Genomic DNA, 23,101 nt, shown 5'->3' with positions numbered 1-23,101 from the left:
ATCTGCCCCTGTGGCTGGTGCGCTTTCTCCCTGCCGTCTCCTGCCCTCTGAACCCTTTTTCTGCCTATTTTGCTGCCTCCCTCGCTTCCGCCAACCCTTCCACCAACAAGGATGTTCTTCCTGGATCCTTGGAGAATTGGGAGAGGAGAGTGCGTGAAGAATGCTGGAAGAGCATCCGTGCTCTCCTTTACATATTCTCCTTTTCCAGTTCAGCAAACCCTTCTCCCTTCACCGTTTCTCCCTATCTACCTGCCAAAGCACCACTCGTTATAAGTCTTTTATGTTTTACAACTTAATTTTGCATCCAGGATGCAAATGCTATTGCTGTCAGAGTCCAAGAAATACCTAGAAATAGCACAACGTGACACTTATTCACAGCAAATAAACTCCTTCTCCTTGGACTCATCCCTGGTGAGACCTTGCCAAGCAAAACGCTGCTCAGCGTGGGACACAACGGAGTCTATAAAATCCAGGAATCCCACACTGCTCTGTGGGCTACCCGCCTCATGGATGGGTCTTTGCAAGGGTTTCCTGGTACACACAGACCCCTTCGTGGCCAGGTAATTGCAAAGTGCTGCTTCCCCTCACTCCACAGACAGATGCAAAACACCCGAAAAGTTACTGTGAATCATCGAGTTACTGTAGATTTAGTGTGTGATTAAATGGAGATAACAGTGCACTTCAAAGCACTCGCACCAAATTCCTGAGGTGCCAATTCAATGACTCTAACAGCTTTGCAGAAGCCCTTGGCAGGCTGGGCTGCACAGCACAGCCTTCAAGCACCATCCTCAGGGCCTTATGGTGAGCCAAGGGCCATTCAGACTCTGCCAGCTCTCACGGAGGTCCCTTGCATCTCCTTAGCCTTCAGGAGGTGCTGAAAATCAACATTTTGGGAGGTGCCATTAAACCTTTGAGGAGTTTTGCGGAGTGGAGGTGTTAGACAGCTCAGCTCGAGCAACATCATGCTCAAGGAGTACCACCGGGTGCCACCTTCCCCAAGGCGACCTGAGAGCCCCACACCATGGGGAAAGCCACGCAGCCCAGACCCAGCTCAGGCGTGGGGTGGGCACAGACATAGAAGTGGCAGTGCTGCAACTGAGCATGCAAGTTTTAAAAACTTTTAAAAACTGTGAGGAGTGAGAGGAGAAAGCACCGAGCAGCCTTGCTGAGGATGAGGCTTCCAGAAGAGTGGGATCTCGGGTTGGTTTTGACACGACGTGGTCCCTGCTGTGACTCGCACAGCGAAAACCCTGGGGACCATTTCTGAAAAGTTACTGTTTGCATTTGTGTATAAAATCACCGCCTCAACAACCAGTGTTTTCAGGTGGTGTTTGCAAACTGTGCAAGAGCAACAGTTCCGAAAGCAGGCGGGGGAGAGAAAGAGCCGGGCACTGGGTACGCGCCTGCCCTCCTCTTCCCCAGCCCCCCCGAGAGATTTCTCAAAGCTGCTACGGAGAGCTGAGCGACTCCGGGCTGGGGAGCAGGACACACTTTGCCTCTCAGTGACCTCCAAATGACTTTCACTGCTTTACACTTTCATTTCCCGAGACACAGATTTAGAGGCGAGTTATTTGTTATTTTGAGTCAAGACAATGGAATGTCGCTCCACCGCCAAATCCTGATTTCCTTTCCCAGATATCAATCACTTTGCACTTACCCTCTACCAGAAAAAAAACACCAAAAATCAACAAAACCAATTACTACTAATTGAAATCCACATGAATAAGTATCGGTGGAATTGCAGGGAGTGGCTTTTAAAGTCCAGGCTCACGTGTGCCTGTTCCGCAAGGGCAGGCCAGCTGCCCCCCGTTACACCCACTACCACCTGCAAGGGCTCCGCAACCACATCCAAGCAGGACCAAGAAAGAGTAAATATTAGCCAGGTGGCCCTTCAGTGCTTTTCGGGACATGTTAGGAATGTAAATGGTAGTCACAGGCCAGGCCAAAGCCCCACTGAGGGAGTGGCAGATGCTGTGGAAGAGTAAGAACAGGGCAAACGTGCAGCAACACTTCGCCTGTCCTCCTGGCTCTTGGCTTCCCACCTCCAAGACTGCTGGCTGAAGTTCGAGATGGGTTTTTACAGGATCCTGTGATATTTTAGGGATGGAAGGGACTCATGTTACCATCTAATCGGTGTTCTGCCTTCTACAACCACAGAACGTCACCCAGTGAGTCCTGCCTCAGTAACATGGCTTGCACCTGAGTAAAACCTTTCCTTTAGAAAGGGAAATACTGACTTGATTTAAAGATTTCAAAGGACAGCGAAACCATCAGAACTGTGGGCAGATTATCATGCCAACTATACACCTTCACTATTAACGATGTATATAATTTCTAATCAGAATCTGTAAAGCTTCCGTTTCTGTATATCAAATCTATGGTCTTATCTAGACTAGGACTTTTATTGATGATCCTGTGGATTTAGGTGGAAGAGGATGAATTGGGCCTCAGCAACGATGGGAGTCTGAATCTTCAGTCAGAATGCCAGGAAATGACTCATAAACTGAACTATTCTTGCAGGGATTACCTTTTTTTCGTGGCATTTTAAAAATTGAGTTCTGAGCATGTAGGAAACAATGTTTTGCAGTCAGACACGAGCAACTTATTTTATCTGTTTGACTAGAAAAACATTTTGAACTTTAAATGTAAAACTCTGGCATGCATTCAGCAATGGAAAATCTAATTTCTTTCCCCTCCTTCAGACGCTTGTAATTTTAATTGCTACGTTTTTTGGGTTGTTTGTTTGTTTGTTTGTTTTTTAACAGTCATGCCCACTAGCACCAAAAATACACAGTACGGATAAATGATGCAAATGCATAGCTCTGATTCTAAGGTCATACCCTCATGTACCCTCATTGTATGTGTGCCCCCACGCACTACCTACCATCCTACTTCGTAAGTATAAAAGCCAGCCCACCCAAAAGCACAATAATCTGCTGATACAGATCTTGTACGAAAGTTGTGAAAAACTATTTGTAACCTGCATCTGGCTAACAATATCGGTAATCCAGTAAGAACTCCCTGACCTCTTGAGTTGGAAAGTAAATTAAACATATATGTCCCTCGGGATGCTCATTAAAAATTTTGGTTGCGGCTAGCAAAGAAAGTGCCTTTTCACTTGAATTGCTTTTCTTCCTCATATAACTGAAGAAACCCTGGCAACTTTCTTTGTGAAGAGGCCCAGCACTTCCACAGGTAACCACAGATAAGTTCTAAGTTCTCAAAACTAGAGCTAACGACTTGACTGTGGTCATGCTCTCTGTGTTTTTGGTGTCCTCCAAGCTTCCCCGTGCTTAAGCTACGGCAGAACGCTTGATCCCATGAAAATGCTGTAGAAGAAAAGGCATCCAGCACAAACTGATGATCTGGTGAAGTATACCATCAGCGTTCTGCTGGAAGTTAGCACTGTCCACTGACGCCTCCTCATCATGCCACCACTGACCTCCACAACCCTGCAGTACCTTCTGCTATTAAATATTAAATATTCAATACTCACTATGGGATGGGTGATAAGGAAATGATACAATTAGAAATATGGCTAAATCTTAAGTAAGAATAAGTGATTTGTTTTAAGAGGAAGCACTAAATTTTGATACGCTTTCTGCCTTGCACACTTGAGAGTGCCTTTAAAAACTATATTGGCGTTTCTTGGAGATATTATGAATTTAGGTTTGGAAATGTAGATCCACAAAATTGTATTTCTTCCTGGAAAAATACGCCCAGAGAAGTAGGTTGCTCCTAACTGAACGACGTTTTCAGTATTTACAGCACTGTCCTGCCCACCCGCCCCCCAGATTTGCTTAAGATTGCAATTAATGTTCTGCATCTTTACCAGACAATGCCAAGCAATGCTAGAGCGGGCTGTGTTGATCATGAACACTGTAAACACAGCAAGTCACTCTGAGCCAGCAAAATCCAAACTCTGGCCATGCCCACATCTGATCAACAGTGGCATTATCATAATCTTCAACAACTGCATTGTTTATTTAGAAAATCTCCCTCAATCCCTTAACAAATTAGTCTGGAAGCCACCGGGAGGATTAACTTCAGGAATTCTCCCTCAGATTGCAATTGCGTCTGCTCAGATGTCACGAGTGACAGACATTTGCATAGGTCATACCCAGCCTTTATTACTAATTGCATTTCCAGTGATTTGACTTCTGTTGGGGTCTGTCTTCTCCAACCGAGTTAGAGAACGCAGCACTCGGCAGGGGCAACCATGTCCCGGTGCGAGAGGTGCTCCTCAGCACAGGGTATAATACCTAATACCCATCTAAGAATTTAATTGCCAACCACTTTTCCTGACCATTCAGATTAAGAAGTAAATGATACCGGATGGTGTCCTGCATACTTTCAGGGCAAAGTCTTTCACCTCGGGTCCAATGACTAGAAGTTATGCCTAGCTGGTGGCAGCTATGTGGCTTTTCTCCAAGGATCCCTATTCAGCTGCAGGCATGTGCCTGCCTCATCAATCACCCGGGGTGCTGGCAGCCTCCTTGGCAGGCTCGGCAGGGAGACCGAGGGCTGAGCAAACACACTTTTCATGCTGGAACAGGAGCCTCCCACCCAAGGGGCAGCGTGGTGGCACGGTGGCACTGGGAAGCCTGTGCTGAGCTGCTGCCTGATGCTCCTGTTTGCCTGCAGATCTTGGGGGGACGGGACACCACGAACCCCGAACTTCTAAGAATTGGTTATAGGGAGAAAGCAGCAACCAGTGTCATCCATGTCTTTTGATGCAGTTGCTACAATCTAAGTGTCACTTAAATGTTGATATCTACCTTTTCTTTTTTTTTTCTCCCCATAGGCAAAGGGGTGAGATCAATTATCCGTCTTGAATAAAGAATAACTATATTTCCATAACAGGTGAATTTGCCATCATCAGAGAGGGCCTGTGTTTTCAGAAGGAAACGAGATAACCTATCTGTCAGCTCCGCAGGCACCCGGCACAGGGGCACGTCCTCCAGGGCTTGTGCTTGTCTCTGCAGCAGACCGTCAGAGGCTGCTGCATTTCATCCCACCCTTTTCAAAACAAAGTGCTACATTAACCTCTCCAACAGGGACCAGCACCACTTCCACCGCCTGCGACTGCCCGTGCCACTTGTGCTTATGCAAGCGTTTGGATTAAAGGGCAGGTCCTGCCTGCCCACGGCAAGGGAACGCAAGTGGTCATCAAGCTTCCAGGTGCCCACGACCGCACCAGCATGCAGCCCTGTAGGTCTTGACTTCTATGGTACAGCTGTGTCACCCTCCCAGTGACTAGTGGCTGGATGAAATGTGGTCCCAGCCATCTCTTGGGTGGGAGAATGGAGATGGACCTGAATTTTTAAAAGGGGAGTTTTGCATACGCATCCTCAAGTCCTTCAGAAGTGCTCTGCCTTTGGCCACTGCTGGGCAGTCGTGCAACACAGGCTCCCAGAATCAAAACAGAGGCTCTAGTAAAACAAAGGCCGTGATGAATGTTAGAGATTTGCTATAAAGATAATCCTAAAGATAATTCCGCTGAGTGGCAGGCACAACGCATGTAAGAGTATGAGCAAGTGCAGGGGTTGTACAAGACTGAACCCAAGAGCTTATGCTTGCCATGTGGTCACCTGAAGCAGGTTCTCCAGCAAGATACACCATGTGTCTAGGGCAAATTTGTGCCACCTTTTAGCTCCATCGTGCAACTGCCTCCTACACATCTGCTGGTGGGCTCTGCTGACCACTGAGCACTCCCCATTCCCAACACCTCTGGTGCTGCCCCATGAGACTGCTGCTCCCCAGCTCATGTCTCCCTTGGGAGCTCAGTGGGTCCATCCGGCTTTCTGTCAAGTCCAACCCTTCTCTTGCTAGACCAGAAGCTGCCATTGGACTGGAGGTCTGGAAGGCACCTGTGAAGAAAAGCCTTTCTAGCAAAGAAAGTGGCTTAACTTTTCTGTTTCATTTAGAAAATGGGGGTAAAACCCCCAAAACTCAACAACCTTCTCTTTACATCTTCAAAATGGCCAGGTAAACGTTGCAATTTTTATCTCAAGCTGAGGGTCCTCCAGACCCTCAGCTGCCCCCAGCTCCCTCCAGAGCCCATCAGGGCACACAAGCTCTGCCCAGCAGCACTGGAAAGCTGCCACTTAGACGGCACAAGCGATTGGGGATCACTGAGGTCTCCCCAGAAACGGAGCTGGCTGGTTTTGCCCAGATGTATGCTACCGCCCGGCACCAGCGACCAGTCTGTGGGGCACTACTAGTAATCCATGGTATGGAGGATTTGCGGACGCAGACTCTAAATGGTGAGCTCTGCTGGCGCCGTAGCACAGCTGTACAGACATGGTTAAATAACCCTTTGGGATCAGCTTTGTCCAAGGAACCCACAGGCGAGGGAGAAAGCCACTCTCCTGCCCGCCGGCTGAGCCAGCACAAGGGGAAAGCTGCAGCATGTACCTGAGGCACAGAAAATCAATTACAGCGTGGGTCTTGGCACTGAAACAGAGGGGGTTCTGGCACCTGGAAGCAGCTTTCAGCCGGTGGGTGAGGGATATGACCCAGGCTCTCCAGGAAGGAAAGGTACTGGCAAATTCTAGTGCGTGAGTGGGCTGAGAGCTAAATCTCTACAGCATTAGCTCCAACTTCGTTGATACTCAAGCTCCAACTTGCCCCAGATGAAGGCCAGTTAATTCAAGAGAAGCCATCACTTACCACAGGCAGGAGATTTTTGAAAGCACATGTGAGTCTGATTTAGAGCAACGCACGCAGAATGCGCTTTGAATTCACAACACACCGAAGATCAGCCCTAAGCAGCCCTCGTTTCTTTTAAGTTTATCTCTAACTGAAGAATTCGCCTGTTTTCTCTGGCGGTTGTCTTCAGGCTAAACGCAGGTCTGGGCTTTGCCGGGTGGGAAGTGCACAGGGATGGAAAGCAGCAGGTCCCTGTTAACTGTAACCCCTGTGAAAGGATGGCCGAGACAGTCAAGCATCTGAAACAACCACCATGGCACTCTTCAGTCTAAAGACATGCAAGGAAGGAGTGAAAGAGTCTCAAACAGGAGAAGAAACCTTATCCCAGTTATGGAAAAAGGGTAATGTTTGTCCTGAATATCTCATCCCAGGAGCCTGCAGGCTCAAGTGACCAGTACAGCTGGGACACTCTCCGAGGCACCCATCATTTTTGCACCTCCGGACCGCGGAGGAGAATCCCACGCACACACGCTGCCCAGTCTCACTTTACTTTTGTGAGTCATTCTGTGAGTCATTCGGGGATTTCTTCATCCCGTTCCCCAGAATGACTGTACTGCACATCAGTGATAGCATGTTTCTCTCTGCTGTTCTCAGGCTTTTCGACATTTAGGTAAAATTATCCTGTGCTCCCTTAAACAAACGCAGAAGGAGCTTCCACCTACAGAATGGTAATGTCCTTAAGCGACTTTGATGTCATATATGTATAAGTAACATATAAGACACACGGTATATAAATATACATGTACATGCCCTCTGTAATTAAAGGAACATGTCCATACGTAAAACATTTTTATCTTGTGCCAAATGATGAATTCTACCCTGAGGTAATGAGTCAGGTAAAACATTAACATAAATTTGATGGTAGATCTTAAATTCTGAAAAAAATTGTGTTTCTATCAGAAGTTTGCGAGAGCTGCTTGAAGTTTTCACTTAATTAAAAACACCACCCACTACCGGGCTCATTAAAATCCCTGTCCCAAGCACAGCTTACAATCGCGCACGATCCTGTATGTGCAATGAACGCCATATAGTCCATGTGATATTACTGATACTAAGCATCGTAATCATCAAACAGCCTGGTGGTTTTACTCCTATTCTGAACAAATATCAGAATGGCTAAAGCTATTGATTGTCACTCCTTCCGGCAGGCTCCAAAGACCGCGCTCTCATCGTGGGGAGAGGAGGCACGTTACCAAAGCGAAGACGGCAGTTCCCATCGCTGCTGCCCCTTAGGCCAGCTATCCTGTGAACAAGCAGCAGGTCATTCATGCCATTTTTTACCAGTTTTATTCGCCAGGCTGAAATCTTCCCCCTTCTCCCACCTTTCCTTCAAAAATAATTTAACAGATCCCACTACTTCGGAATTTTTTATCAATATCTATTGCCTCCTGAGAAAGCAGGTCACACGGAGGCCCACTTTAAATTAATACCTTCCATTGATTTTAACGGCTGCGAGATCAGGATCCCAGAAGGTAACTTGTTCGAGCTAACAGAGTCAGTGAGCAGCTTCCCTCCCTGCTTTCCCCCCGCTGTCAGCAAACATCTATAATGGCAAGTACCATCGCTAACAGGTAAACTGATACCTTGCTACTGGGTAGCTGACAAGACTTTTAATGTATAACTGAAACTAGAGAATGGTTATAAAACACGCCTAGTTCACTTCCGCTCTCTTATAGCTACTAACTCCTTCCCCTTGGTGTCTTCCCTCCCAGAAATTCAATACAGAGCCAACATTTCCTTAGTACAACGTCCATGCACTTCCCCTTAGGCACCTCCACTGAAAGCAAGTATACCAACTGTTACCAGGGGAGGAAGCACCCATTGCCACCACTACATGGTACATGAAGTGACACTGCTTCCCCTCCTCCCCTGATACAATCCGTGTCATTATTGCAATGTTTTACAGTGCCTGCACATACCAGGCTTTGTAAGAAAGCATCAAACACTTGAGCTGATAAGAGAACTGTTTCGATGCTTCTCTGCAAACGCGGTGGCCCAAAGCCACGTCCGGACTCACCTCTTGCCAACGAGGCTCCAGTGTTTGCCCCCAAGAGGCAGGTGACCCTCATGATAAGGAGTCAATTATAAAACAACACTTTTCAACAACAGTAAAGATAAATATTACCAAGCACATCGCTTCTGAGCTGAGTACAGAAAATAATTTACAGAAGTCACTTCTGGGCTTATTTCTTATTTCATTATCGTCATTACCAAACTGACTTTGCGCAGGATGGCAGCGTCACCACGGTGCTGCAGAACCATGTGCCACGCTAAGGAAATAGCTGCTGCAGAGGTTTCCCACCAGAGTCGCCCCCCGCATCCACGTCACCCACCCCTGGAGCCCAAATTCCAGTCACGCTCAGCCAAATATCATCCACAGAGCTGCAGGTGCCAAAAACCACTCAATCTTTGCTCGTATCTGACCATCATCAACTCAGATTGCAAGAACAGCCTTCAGAGCTGTGAAAACGCATCTAGGAAAGTGATTTAGATTATGTACCAAAGTCTGTTCGTCACTCTCCTCAAAAACTAAAGATGAAAAGTTAACCTCGGCTGTCATGAAATCTAATACTCCTTATGTGCACTACAGCATTATCTGAAAGTTCCAAAGAAGACCGAACCCTTTTTTTTTTCTTGACAGATGCTGTACAAATGTGGAAAGAAGGAAAGAAACTGAACAGTTTCTAGCTTAGTTGTTAAAAAGATACTTCGAAGAAGCTTAACAAAGAAGGAACTGGGAAAGACGGACGAAACTAAGGGAGCACCTCAGCTTGCTGTGAGCACAACAGAAATTTTTTGAATTGCTATTTATTTCAACCTGCACCACAACACGTCTCACGTTTCCAAGGCAGGAGGAAAGGGCCCAGCTCGAAGAAGCCTGTCACTGCCCCAGGGCGCAGTGGTGGGTAGAAAGAGGATGGGCACAACTGTAATGACCCCGGTAGCAGGACGAGCCGCCTGGCAGCACTCAGCTCTAAGAGCGTGAATGATAAAAAAAGTTCAAAGTGTCTGTACGGGTTTTGCTGTGCAAAAAAAGGACAGAAGTGACACAGGGAAGGGACTGACCAATGGATAGGCAAAGGTGATTATTAAATAAAGAAAACCTGCTGATGGAGCAAAAAGGCAGATGGAGGGAGATGCAACTCAACATGAGTGAGGGATAAGAACGAGCAGCACTTCTTTGAGGAATTTTTAATGCGAGACATAGACAAATGAATAAAATGGATCTCTTTGGGTAGCTGGGACGATGGATTATGCACTTCCCATGGACAGCATTGGGAAGAGATCTCTAAAAAGGAGCAAAGACCAGAAGCTCCCAGGGCAAGCGGCTGAACAGAAGAAGGGACAAGGAGCCCTGGGGGGATGCTGGTGGAGGCGGTCCCTGTGGCCCCGCCGCCAGGGATGGGGTGCTGCTGCAAAATGCTGGAGTGAGACGGAGACAGAGAGGAAGGAGGGGAGTCCAGAAGGGGCTGGAGGTGGGGATCAAACACGATCCAGAGGCAGGGAGGAGGGAGAGGGCTTGGGGGAGCTCTGCCTGCTCAGGGGGGCTGTGCAGTGTCTCAGCAAAGGGGCTGAGCCGTGATGGGACAAGGACCTGAAACCGTGTGGTAGGATTTTGGCAAGAGCGGAAGGATGCAGTGCCTGCAAAATAATACGAGTGCATAATTTAAGCAAACTCATGAGTTTTGGGTACTCTGTTATTCAAACGTGTCTCAGCCATGTCAAGTTTAGACATAGCATCCCATTTATCTTGGCACAACTCAAATCCCTAAATTATCTCTGTCTTTTCAACCTCCTCACAGGAACTTTTCTTCCAGCTTTGTTAAAACATGAAGTAGCCAAGGAACTGCTTTACAAAGAAATACCAGCTGAGGCGAAGGTTTAATCCTGCTGCAGGGCCCTTCGGGCAGCCCCTGCAGTGCTGCCCCCGGCTGCCGCTGCCCCCCAGCGCCCGCTCCTCCTCTCGCTGCCGCAGAGCCGGAGCAGCACAGGCAGTTCTCAGACATGCTGGGAAGCCCTGAGAGCACGCTAGATATATATAGGTTAGCATTTCCTACTTCTGACGTTTGCTCGGTATTGTGAGCTCCCCTCCGCCAGCCCAAATTTAACCGTTCTGGAATAAATGAGGCTATTGGGCAACCTGGTCTAGTGGGAGGTGTCCCTGCCCAGGGCAGAGGTGTTGGAACCAGATGATCTTTAAAGTCCCTTCCAACCCAAACCATTCTATGGTTCTATGAAATACTGCTAAGGGGAAGGTGATGACCTCGGCCTCGAACACGGACAGCAAGGGCACAGCTCTGCTCTCCACACAGTGACCCTGCTTTGCATCACTTCTAGGTCACGCCAGTGGCAAAGGCAGTGAAGTCAGAGGTATTTCCTGGCACAGCCCCTCTGCTCTCCCTCTCTTCCCTGAGTTTCCTTCCGTGCTTTTTCCCTTCAAAAAACTGGGGCAGAAGAAGAAAATGATGGCGGGGCCACGTGTTAACAACAGGAAAACACCAGCTGCTAACACGGCTCACCTACCAGCCCGCTCGAACAGCAGCAAGCCCTGAAAATGAGGCAGGGGTTTATTTTTAACACCCGTGACAGATCTCTTTGCCTTTTAAAGAGTGTCCTGGGGCTGCCCGGGCCCCTTATCTGCTTGGCAGCTCTTCAGCGAGCCACTCCAGCGGCTGTCCCCGTGGCTGTGCCCTCCCCTCCTCGTCCACCGAGCAGCTGGAAAGCCGGAATGTCCCTCCGCTGCCTCAGCAAGTGCCACTTACTCTGCTCAAGTGATCCACTAAAAAATACGCAGACTACGGAAACACGGCATGTTGCAGTTTGTAAGGAGCGTCCACAGCTGTATGCATGCCAACACACCAAGTTTTGCTTCTACTTCTCTGTGCTCCAGATCGTAGGGAGTATATTAAATATATTAAGTACAAAACTGATAAAATAAGCATGGTGGTTGTTTTTTAAATAAAATAACTAATAAAAAAGGCTTTTATTTCCTCAATAAAATACCCTTAGGCTAGGAGACCCTATCTAGGAGTCCAAAGAAAATTTTAATCCTCCCATTCAAACTGCGACACAAACTGTGATGAAATGATGCAGCGCTGGGAAATAAAGAACTTGCTGATCATATTAATCCTTCATCTTCCATTCAGCTTCCCACACCGGTATCCTGTTTCCTTTTTAACAGCCAACAATGCTCCTCTATTTCCTTACGCGATCCCCCATAATGCTATCATGTCAGACTTAAAAGCAATGCTTCTCAGTAACTAAGTGAATTCTCTAATTTTTATTATAGATTACAGAAGAGCTCTGACATCCATCTGTAAACAGTGACACCGTACACCCTAAAAGCTTGCTTTTTTGGTTCTTCACAAAATGGCTGGTTTGCACAAAGCCCCCGCCTTTGGTTCAGTCAAAGTGAACCTGCTCTTGACAGCTACCGAGGGCGCAGCTGTGGGACAGGGACCCCAGGGCCCACCTCTGAGCGCCACGGACTGCGTGCAACGACGCTTTTTGCACTTCTCTTGCGTATCTTCTTATATAGCAGACAAAAAAAATGATTTAGTAAGACAGCCCTTGATTACCGAAACGCATCAACCATTTCATAACCAAATTTTCCAAACCAGAGAAGCTTGCGCGAGCTAAACTGGTCATTTTACGCACAAAAAATGGTTATAGGGAAGAATTCTGCTTTGCTTCAGAAAACTCCACTCTACTGCTTTGTAGTTACTACACTGAAGGCTCCTGCACTGCACAATTGTTTAAAAAGATCCAAATCAGGGAATCAGTTGCTTTAGATACACTGACACTTGTGAGGGTTTAAAGAACTGAAAACTAAAATAGTTACGAGCACTTGAAGGTTTCCCTGGTAGCACTTCTGAAAAGGACGTACTAGGTCCGATTTTGCCTTCCGGAGACAAAACTCGGAAGCCCTCAGAGGGAATTTTTGTCCCAGGCGAGGTGAACAAGAGCAGGACCATTTGTGCAGAGCTGTAGCAATGTGCCCGGTTAAATAAATAAAATTCAAGTCACCTGCATACAGCGGGTCAGAGCTAGATGACCCATGCCTCTATTACTTTACAAAAATAATAGGCTAATCGCCAGCACAATTAGTCTTACCTTATTGTAGTACTGCACCTGGACCGAGTGCCACTGCCCATCGCTGACCCCTCCCGGAACGAACGGTGCCACCGTAGTGGTTGTCTCCCCTGCAAGGGCAGGCAGAAGGGAAAAAATGAGTCAACGTCACTGGAAACTGCGCTCCGCACTAAACCGAAACACGCGGAGACCCTCATCAGGCACAGAACGTAGCCGTCTTACTTCACCATGAAGGAATCCGGGGTTTCGTCCTGCGAGACAGTAAATAACCCCTGTTTCATGGAGTTATTTCAGTGCACAAATACAAAAATAGCTTCTGGCACATTCAGGTGAATAATGTTATTTTTTATTACGCTTCTGCAGAGTGCGGTAGCAGACGCCTTGGGTACATACAGGTATTGCTGAAATGGTCAACTGAGGAAAAAAAGTACATAATTTTCTCTGCATTCTGCTGCCCAAAAGCAGCACTTTGAGGGTTTTTTAATATGATGAGTATCGCGCCAGGATATTTTGTCAGGGAAGTGAAGCCCACTCCTCATCAGAGCTGAAAAAGTGAAATCCAAAATATTATGCTAGCATAAAACCCACGGTAACCTTGGTCCCAGCAAAATTTTACTAGTGATTAATTAAATTATTGGTGGCCTTTCACTATTTAAATTTGAAAGCAAGTCCTTGCCATTGCAACTGGAAAGCTGAAGCGTTTAAGCCAGGTCTGAGTCAGCAGAACCAGCTCAGTAACCAGGCATATCTGTTCCGAGGTAGCAGCAAAATAAACATTCGTGTTGAAAGCACATAAAAGGCCTGGCACGGAGAAGGGATTGCTAGGTTTCGACTTTTTTTTTTTTTTTCTTTCTTTTTTTTCTTTTTCTTTTTTTTTTTTTAACGGCTGGAAATTTCTACATAATAAACCACAGGAAAAATAACTCCCTTCCGTAAGCCAACAAAGTTCATGGTATTGTTGAGCTTAAAATGCACTTTCAGCTCTCTATTAGCAACAAATGCTTTACCCCGTGTGAAGTATTATTCCCTTGTCCCCTGCTCTCCTTCAGCTCCCATCCTACATACTTCTGTTATTTAAACAATACACATTTCGGTTTAGCGTGTTTGACATCTTGATGTGGTGTTTTTTATCACTTAGTGGTAAAAAATCTGCAGTAAAAATTGGGCTTTTTATTCAGCTAGCAAGTTACTGCAAAAGGAATATCACCCGTCTCCAACCCTTTTGCTTTGCTTTCTGTGAGAAAGTTGTTGCGACAGGTAAAACAGTCAGATCAGATGTCCAAAACTTGTGCTGTTCGTTAAAAGCCACTTAAAACCATAAAACATATACCATTCTCCTTCCAAAGAAAATACCATTTGTAAATATACAGGACCAGACCTGCTCTCAGGTGCAGCAGTGCAAATCTAAATTTAGTTTCATGTATTTTAAAGGAGTTCCTCCGCATTTAAATGCATATAAGTGCAAGTAGAATTTATTTCTCTCTCATTCATCCTCAGGGTGCCTTCCAAGCAATTTGATTCAAGTTTAGACAGGCGGAGCAGAGCTACAGAAGAAAGCACATCTCTCCGACGGCAGCATGCTATTTCATTACACTAATCCATTGAAAAGCCTGCCTTGAAATCTAATTTGGACAACTTTGAGGTAATAAAGGGGAAATGAAACCGGATATCTTCAACCCAAAGGGCCCAGATATGCACTTAAGCATCGCTGGTAAATCGATGGGGTCCCATAGGATTTATCGTGGGGTCCGAGGGCAGTGACCATCCCTGGTGGCGAGATGAGATGTGCAACACCAGCGTGGGCTGTCCCTTCTGCTTCTACTGCTCTACTGCTTGCAGCGTCTCACTTTTCACAAAAATAAAGTGAGAGTTGACTAGAGCCCGCATGTCTATCCTGAATACGGATAACGGGAAATAACAGGATTATTTCCTGAGTTATGCGCCTGGTACGGAGCTACAAATGTCTCACTTGACCTACGCGTAACCCCACTTGACCTACAGGACAGCAGCCCTTCCCAGATATTTGTTTCTGTCCCAATGGAAAACATCCCCTCAACCTGTGACGACTAGAGGTCGTCTGCCCTGTTGAGATTTAGTAAAGCCACCAAAGCCTTCCCACCAAACTCACAGACTGGGCTGAAGCAGGAACGCAAGTGGTCCACCAAGAGCCCCAGCAAGCCTGCTGAAGGCCAGGGGGTGGTTCCTGGTGGCTTCAGTGTGCTTCAACCATGCTGTACAGCTTCACCTGCTACCCTTGCCACAGCAATAAGCACAACTGGGCATGAGGTTCTGGATGAAACTTGGGCTTTTTTTTTAATTCAAAAACACCCATCTGCTGAGGCTGAAAGGGCAGGGGTTTCTTCTGATCACACTTTCATCAGGAAGAGCTTTGCCATTGCCAGGGCTGATTTTCTGGAGGAAAATTCTCCCCTAGGAGAAGACCACTGTGGCAGGGATATGCATCACCCTCAGCTTCGCCTGTTGGCCTTCCCCTCTCTGCTCCCAGAAGCACCAAAAGGTGCTGGCTTTGTCCCAGCACAGAAAACAAGCAAATGACAAAGCCTCCGTTTCTTGTTTCCCAGCCCACCGTAGCAACGAGCCCGCAGCAAACTCCTTCTAAATTCGGTGTTGTTTACGGCTTCTTCCAAGGGGAGGTGCTTCTACAGCACAAAAGCGACTGCACTGCTTGTCAGCAATCCCTAACGAACGGCGGGCATTTTTCACTTGTCTGCTAGCTTGTGCTTTGGCTCGCGTGTATTTTTTAGATAACATTTATGCACCTAGCTTCACTGATGGCGTAGTGTAAAAATGGATAACCACACGACGTTTATCACAGTGTGATAAAATGAAGTCTTGCTTAAGCAAACATTGGCTCGGAGGCCAACTTTCAGGCTAGCTCCAATCTTTTATAGCAGTCGTAAACTCCGGCTTTTATAACTGGTATGTTGACAAGCTCCTGCCTATGACAGAAAGCGTAACCACCACAAACCGCTACATTCTGAGTACTTTGCGACAGCCAGCATCAGTTGTTCACTGTACAATGTTACTCAATTAATGAGGCAAGCAAATAGCCATATAAAATCATTAAAGTGCGTTTCCAAACAGCTTGAGAGGATCTCCTGACCACGAGCAGACTCGCTCGACGCCAACAAGAGCTCACCTGCAGAGAACGTGAGCTGGATCTGCTCCTCAATGATCTCCAAGGCAATGAAGTCGTGCTTCTCGTTAAAACGCCCGTTGTAAAGGAGGAGAGCGTTCCTCTCCCTGGTTGCAAACCTAGAACGCAGAGACGAGGGGTTAGTTCAGGCTTAATGGCTTATGAACTAAAGACTGAGGGTCAAGTCGCCCAGAAGAAAGGCGGCATTGTATTTAGCAGTAAAACAAGCCTTTGAATCTTTCTTCAGACAGAAAATTATAAAATTGGGGAGTCAGCCGCAGGATAAATCTGCTCTTTCACAATCGACAGAGGCAAGCAAGATGGAAATCGCAGGAATCCGCTCTGCAGAGATCTGCTGTGGATGGTGACCCTCACAAGGGATGAAATTGGGCAGAGGCACGACGCAGCGTGAGTAGCCGGCACTCCCCAAACAGTAGCACTTACTACACTTTGCAAACAGTCGGAAAGCTAGAAAGCATTTACACATCAAAGGGGGAGATACTTGCTGCCTGCTTGCTGTCTAAATGCTACAGGGCACAGGGAGAGTCATCAACTGATTAAAAAGACCTGATGGGGAGGCAAGAGGAAAAGAAAGATAAGAGTTACTTTAATAACGCCATGTAGACGATCAGGGGTCATCAATCAACAGGTCAGTCAATTGGAGGAAGGAAAATAAACACTTAAATGATTCCACTAAATCAGCGCCAATGGGTGTTTTTTGCTTTTATTTTTCTTGTACTTCTAATATGGGATGTATCACACCTTTCCTGCAGAAAAAGAGGCAATCCCACTTTTAAAAAAGCCTGTTTGTTTTTTTTTTGTCAGCACAGAACTTTTTTCTTGCAAATTTCTGCATGTTGTGTGTATGTTATCATTTTTAATTGAATCCTATTGTCTTTGGGGATTTACACACAGCTTTCATCTCCTTAGAAATGCAAAAAAATTATTCCACTTTACATAAACATTTTTACAAAGATTAATATTATATAAAGCGAGAAAGAGAGAGAAACCATGGGAATTTCTTGTGTTTCCAAATGGCAGTGTAGTTTGATTTCGTATGTTGAGTTTCAGGAATTATGCCTGATTTAAATTAACCCACTTTTCTTACAAAAGACTCAAATGCTGAACCCAGCTGATGAAAACTGCCTTCCACGGACAGAAGAAATGACTCTTGTGCCTGTCATGTCACGTCTGCTAGCAAGATTCTCATGCAATGCAACAAAACCTGCATGCAGAGAATGTGAACAAAGCAGTATTTTAGAACATCAAGGTCTGGTATTTGAAACCAAAAAAAAAAAAATGTCAAAGCCAAAGAATATTTTTTAAAATAAGTTTTTTGTCAGAAATATGTATGTTGCGGATCACAGCGAGTAGGGACCTTTCAGAAGCAGGAGCCTGAATATGAGCTACATGGAAATGGGAATTTTTATTCCATACATTTAAAAATGTTTTTGAAGGAGAATGAATTGTTCTCGTTCAAAAATCAGAAGTACAAATTTTGACATTTTCCAATAAAATACAAATTCCAAAGAATATCTGTTATAGTCCCTAAAAATATTACATTACTGCTTTGATTGCTTTTAATCAGTTTTGAAATACATCTTTATTTCTGAATTTATTTAAGATAATATAAAACAATATTATAGAAGTAAAAGGCAACCGAAATGAATTAAGAAAATACCATTGAAGTACTTAAATATTATCAAAACACTGATTTAGTTTTCACTTTTCACCATCAAACATTTCATCCAAAGGAATACAGTTTCTGTAAAACATTTCCCAAGACTGTATTTTTCCGTGGATAACTGCTTCGCCAAAACATTTTGATCAGATCTCTCCAGAATATATACGAGGAAAAGAAATGAGAATATTAGTGATGCTTCTTTAGTGGGCAGAAAAACTTAGTTTGATCAGCACCAACAGGAACCTTAGTTCTGTTTGAATATCTTTTTCTGATACGGTTACAATTCTATACTCTAATTGTTAAACTATTAACTTATTACACTACCTTTTCTATTTCTTTACTCTGTGTGCTCAGTTCCATCCTTTGACACTAATCAAAAGCATCTTTTGTATCATACTAATAGTTAAAGCACTATTGCTTTTCAACTTGTCTGGTTATCACCAGCCGGGGAAAAGAAATCCTGTTATTTAATAAAAGGGATATTTTTCATCTCAGGACATAGGAAACAAAAGACACTTTCTTAGAGAATTTTGAATAGTGAGAAAACCTCTCCACTGACAGCGTCTCTTGGAGTGAAGGAGTAGTAAGCGTTGGAAGGAAGCAAGGAAGATGTACAATGTTGGGTGCAGAAAGTCATGCCTGGTCGGTAACCTAAACACTTTTTTTTCAAAAATTGCATTTTAATTATGAGACTGGACAATGCAAACATCCTGCTCTTTGCCAGGAGCAGGTCGTGAGTCACTTGAGGCTGAGGGAAGCTAGACACCCTGGGATTTTATGAATGCTCCCAAATCACAAAATATGTAATGGCAAACCATTGTCTAGTCAAACTGCTAATTCTTGCTTATCCTCATGCAATGTTTTCCATCTGCATTGAAGGATAACAAAAGCCGAAGAAATAACAAGTGCAAATAAAAGTGAACTTCAGCTATGAAAAGTTAAACGTGTCATGATTCTATGATAAGTGTTATCCCAGACAGTGTGGGATGAACCCCACGATGGTCTAGACTTTTTATAACCATAGTGAGTGGACTGAGGAGCGTTTCGCTCACGACTAAATATGCCATTTTGGTTTTAAAGACGGTGAAGAAAAACTGGTGTAAGCAATACCTGGCTACAGTAGTTTGCTGTTTCTCAATAACCGCTACCAAGAGCATTTGAGTCACTTCTTTAACTTAAAGCGCCCTACATGTCAAAAGATCTCTTCCTGAAAGCCTGAAAAATGACACCACGTGGCTGTGGGGACAAGCCAAGGGTAGCGCAGGTAGTTGACACTGGCAGCCAGCCCAGACTGCTCCTTTGTTTGCACTCACTGTAGGTCTCACAAGTCCAACAGAGCCTTTTGCTCCTCAGCTTTTCCGTGTACTCAGACCTGATGCTCTACATTGATCTTCACAGGCGCATCTCTTCCCTGGCTCAGATGATCACACGCAAACTGTGCCTGCACTGTCTGATTTAACCAAAATGTCAAGATTCCATAAAATTTCAGACCTTGGGATTAAGGCAGATGAAGGATAAAATGGAAGGAAGCTGCCCGGCTCCTGATAGATGTAAAACCCTGGGTAACTGCCTGGGGATGTGGGACGTGTGCCTGGTGGTGTCCTCCCGGAGCACTTTCTCTGGACAGACACACAAAGATGTCTGTCATTGTTGCTGTTGTTGTACCTATCAACAAATCCCCAGCCCTGCTCTTTGGGGTCAGGGTTAACACATTTTTGTGCTATTTACTCACAGTCAACCGTGAGGGAGAACCAAAGGTCAATCCTGACCGGATAAACCATGGGGAAGCTGCAAACCTGCACCCTCTCGGGAGAAGACACACGTGCATACCGTGAGCTCTGGCTTCACAGCAGGTGAGCCCTACGCTATGACCTGACCCCAAAAGTCTTCTCTAGAAGAGGGTTTTTTCCCCAGGATGTGTGAGCCAGGGGAGGAGAGCCCTGGTCCACACAGTACAGCTGCCACCATTGCTCCCCAAGCTCCAAGAGCTCCTCGAGTGTCCTCGTGGGAAAAGTGACAGCCAGCCGAGGAAAAGACTGTCCAACATGGAGATGTTGGAGCAGATGCAACAGGGAGGGGGCTGGCAGCCAGGATGGGACCAGAAGCAGGACCTGGGTGTAAAGGCCAAGAAGAGTGAGGTGAGGAGCTGGGACAGTTGGGATTGTTCCAAGCTCAAGGCTGGGAACCAGCAGAGAGCAAGGACCTGAGGAGGACCAACCTGTGACTGTGAGGAGACCAGGTCCTCTCATAGTCAGTGGAAAAGCAGAGGGGAAGAGCATTCCCAAACAAGCAGCATGAACCAGCAGCTTGCACCTGGACGTCAGGAGGCCACAGACACAACTAGAAAAGCACCTGACAAGCTCGAGAGGTGGCAAACCCATCACCCAGCCTTGCGCCTCTCCGGCGGAGGGCTGCTGAGAGGTGGCCAGAGAGGGGGACACCACCCCCTTCCCCGCGCCACCACCCTGCCTTGCAGCAGAGGAAGGTTGGGAGCTAGCACCTCAGCAGCATCCTCTGCAAGGCAGAAACCAAACGCTTTCAAACAACACGATGGTGTTCCACCCGCAGGAGTCAGTGTCAGAAACACCCAGAGTAACCTCTACACATAGATAATTCACTTGGTGAGAATATTTAACACACACCCCCCAAGCTCAAGCGGACAAGCCACCAGCCACAGAGCCCTTCCCTGCCGGGACTTACATGAGGGAGACGGTGAAGTGGAAGCGCTGCCGCAGCCCCTTGAAGGTGATGAAGGACTGTGGTGGGAAGCTCCTGGTGGTCATCTCACAGTATGGCCGCTCGTACTCACCCGGGGGACACTCGCACTTGAAGCCCCCGATCAGCAGGTTCACGCAGGTTCCTCCATTCTTACAGACCCCTGGAGCGCAGCGTCCGGAACGTGCGTTCACCTCACAGTACTCTCCTGCAAGGGGAGAAGAAGACGTCAGGGAAGGTGACACCTCACCCCATCAGCAAGCTGTGACACTCAGCCACTCACGTGTTTCTGAGAAAGGTTTAAGCTGCTTCCCAACTTCTGTACCTGACCCCCTCTACAATCAAGGTACGAGCCTGTAATTGCAGGGGGGTAAGGATGCTTCATCGTCTTTCGAGTCTGAATTTTCAGGGGGGGCACAGGGTATGATTTGCTGAGCAATCCTCTTGCAAATATCCAACAACGTTGGCCCCAGTTTTCAGATTCCTTGTCTGCTTCCAGACCCGGTGATAAATACAAAGCTGGTGACAGATCTATACGGGAGGAGGTAACGCCACCAGTTAAAAACTTGCACACTCCCTTGTCAACCAAAATATGTGTAAATTGTTGCAGTGTTTCATTATGGGTTGGGAACTGTGCAAACAGATAAGTGTTTGCATTTTGCCTCCAGTGGAATTTGGCTTTGCTGCCCATGGCGGTGGCAGGGCACAGCTGAGCTCGTGACAAGGCTCGGAAAACGTTTACAGGAAGAATAAGCAGGATGCTGAGGACATACGGATTGCTTCCACGTTTTCCCACGTATCCTGCAGGTGACAGCCCATTTTCTGAACCTTTCAGAGAGGCGCACAATAACTCTCCACAGAAGTTACGGATTCTGCGTACCGCTTGCTGAAGCTGTTTCCCCCCAAATACTTCGACTTTATTCAAAAGCCTGTATCAAGATCTGTTAAATGCAAGTACTAAACAATCAGGCATCTTGCTTTGTACGTACGCCATAAATTTTCCCGCTTTTGCCCAAAATCTGAGAGTGAATTGCAATTCATAAAAAATAATTTGTGATAACAATAATTTGTGTTCATAATGTAGAGAGGATATCCACTTAGAAAATCTGCGGCTGGGACAAAAGCAGCTGCTGAATTAATCATTGTACAGAAAGCTAAACCCTCTATGTGAGTTAATTAGTTAACATTTATGTTTTGGCATGTGTCTTCTTAAGATATAAAGCGTGTTCAGATCCTGCACGTAAAATTGTTCAGAGAAATTGAAGATGGCCTACACAGCTGAATTTTACCCAGCAACAATGTCTGAGAAACAAATATAGAGCAAAATTACTCAACACAGCCAGCTGAAGGAACGAATACATTTCCAACAGTTTGATATTTGCATGATTACTTGTTACCAGATTATACAATTACATTAATTCAAGCACAGTTAAAACCGTGCAAATGCATTCCTGGAGGAAAGTAAAAGCAGCAGGAGCCGTGGGCAGTGACTCACAAACAAAGGCAAATTAAAATGGAAAGTTTTGCTGCGGTCGCTGCCCCCGCAGCCCAGCTCCCACAGATTCCCACGCCGAAGCCGCCCGCGCTGGGCCGTATTGCCACATCCAGACCTGGGTCTGCACCTCTGTTCCATGCCAGGCTGGAAACCGCCATGGTTTGCAGCTAGTGTGGCCACTGACCCAGGGGCAGTGACTTCTGAGACAAGGTGAGGTGGAGAGCTCAGCCATTCCCGCTCTCCAGCTTCGCTGCCTTTCTCCTCTCACATCAACATCATGCGCCTTTCAGGCAGGTACGATATTACACCGGCAAAATGCAGGGGCAAAGACAAGAGCACCATGATCATGCAGGCAGCCACTCAGGTGGGCTCAGCTCCACAGGATGTGGCCAGCAGGTCGAGGGAGGCGATTCTGCCCCTCGACTCCGCTCTCCTGAGACCCCACCTGGAGTACTGCATCCAGCTCTGGAGTCCCCAACATAAGAAGGACGTGGACCTGTTGGAGCAGGTCCAGCAGAGGGCCATGAAGATGATCAGAGGGCTGCAGCACCTCTGCTATGAGGACAGGCTGAGAGAGTTGGGGTTGTTCAGCCTGGAGAAGAGAAGGCTCCGGGGAGACCTTATAGCTGCCTTCCAGTACCTGAAGGGGGCCTACAGGAAAGATGGGGAGGAATTCTTTATCAGGGAGCGTAGTGATAGGACACAGGGTAACGGTTTTAAACTGAAAGAGAGGAAATTTAGATGAGATATTAGGAAGAAATTCTTTACTGTGAGGGTGGTGAGACACTGGAACAGGTTGCCCAGGGAAGCTGTGGATGCCCCATCCCTGGAGGTGTTCAAGGCCAGGCTGGATGGGGCTTTGAGCGGCCTGGTCCAGTGGGAGGTGTCCCTGCCCAGGGCAGGGGGACGGGAACTAGATGATCTTTAAGGTCCCTTCCAACACCAACCATCCTGTGATCCTATGACTTCTGGTCCTGCTCCCCACGATGAGCTGAGCCATCGTACCACTGCCTCCTGATGAATGTGTTTGTGGGTATCTCCTGGCAAAAAATATACTGAGGCATTTCAGTAAACTGAAAAAGGATGTAACACAAAGCACAGGGGAGAGGAACATATCCTTCTATAATAGTAATTCTTACAGTTAACAAATTATGAAATAAATCTTCCCCATCATCCTAGAGGGAGTGCAAGCCAAAACCTCTCAAGTAATAAACTGTATAGCCAAGGGTTCGACTTCAAGCCTGTG

The 23,101-nt window shown here is 46.4% G+C and overlaps 1 protein-coding gene across 1 annotated transcript in view; it reads right to left on the bottom strand.

Annotated features, from left to right (window-relative positions):
• The window catches only part of CELSR1 (cadherin EGF LAG seven-pass G-type receptor 1), a 175,233-nt gene that overhangs the window by 59,914 nt on the left and 92,218 nt on the right, over positions 1–23,101 (bottom strand). Inside the window, exons 3-5 of the mRNA XM_063323392.1 lie at positions 20,346–20,568; positions 15,965–16,080; positions 12,826–12,914 (exon numbers count right to left, since the gene is read on the bottom strand). Coding sequence (XP_063179462.1) covers positions 12,826–12,914; positions 15,965–16,080; positions 20,346–20,568 — 428 coding nt within the window. The remainder of the gene's footprint in view (positions 1–12,825; positions 12,915–15,964; positions 16,081–20,345; positions 20,569–23,101) is intronic.

This window comes from Chroicocephalus ridibundus, chromosome 1 (genome assembly GCF_963924245.1).
Source record: "Chroicocephalus ridibundus chromosome 1, bChrRid1.1, whole genome shotgun sequence".
In the NCBI taxonomy this organism is placed as follows: domain Eukaryota; kingdom Metazoa; phylum Chordata; class Aves; order Charadriiformes; family Laridae; genus Chroicocephalus; species Chroicocephalus ridibundus.
This window is presented reverse-complemented; position numbering and strand designations above follow the sequence as displayed.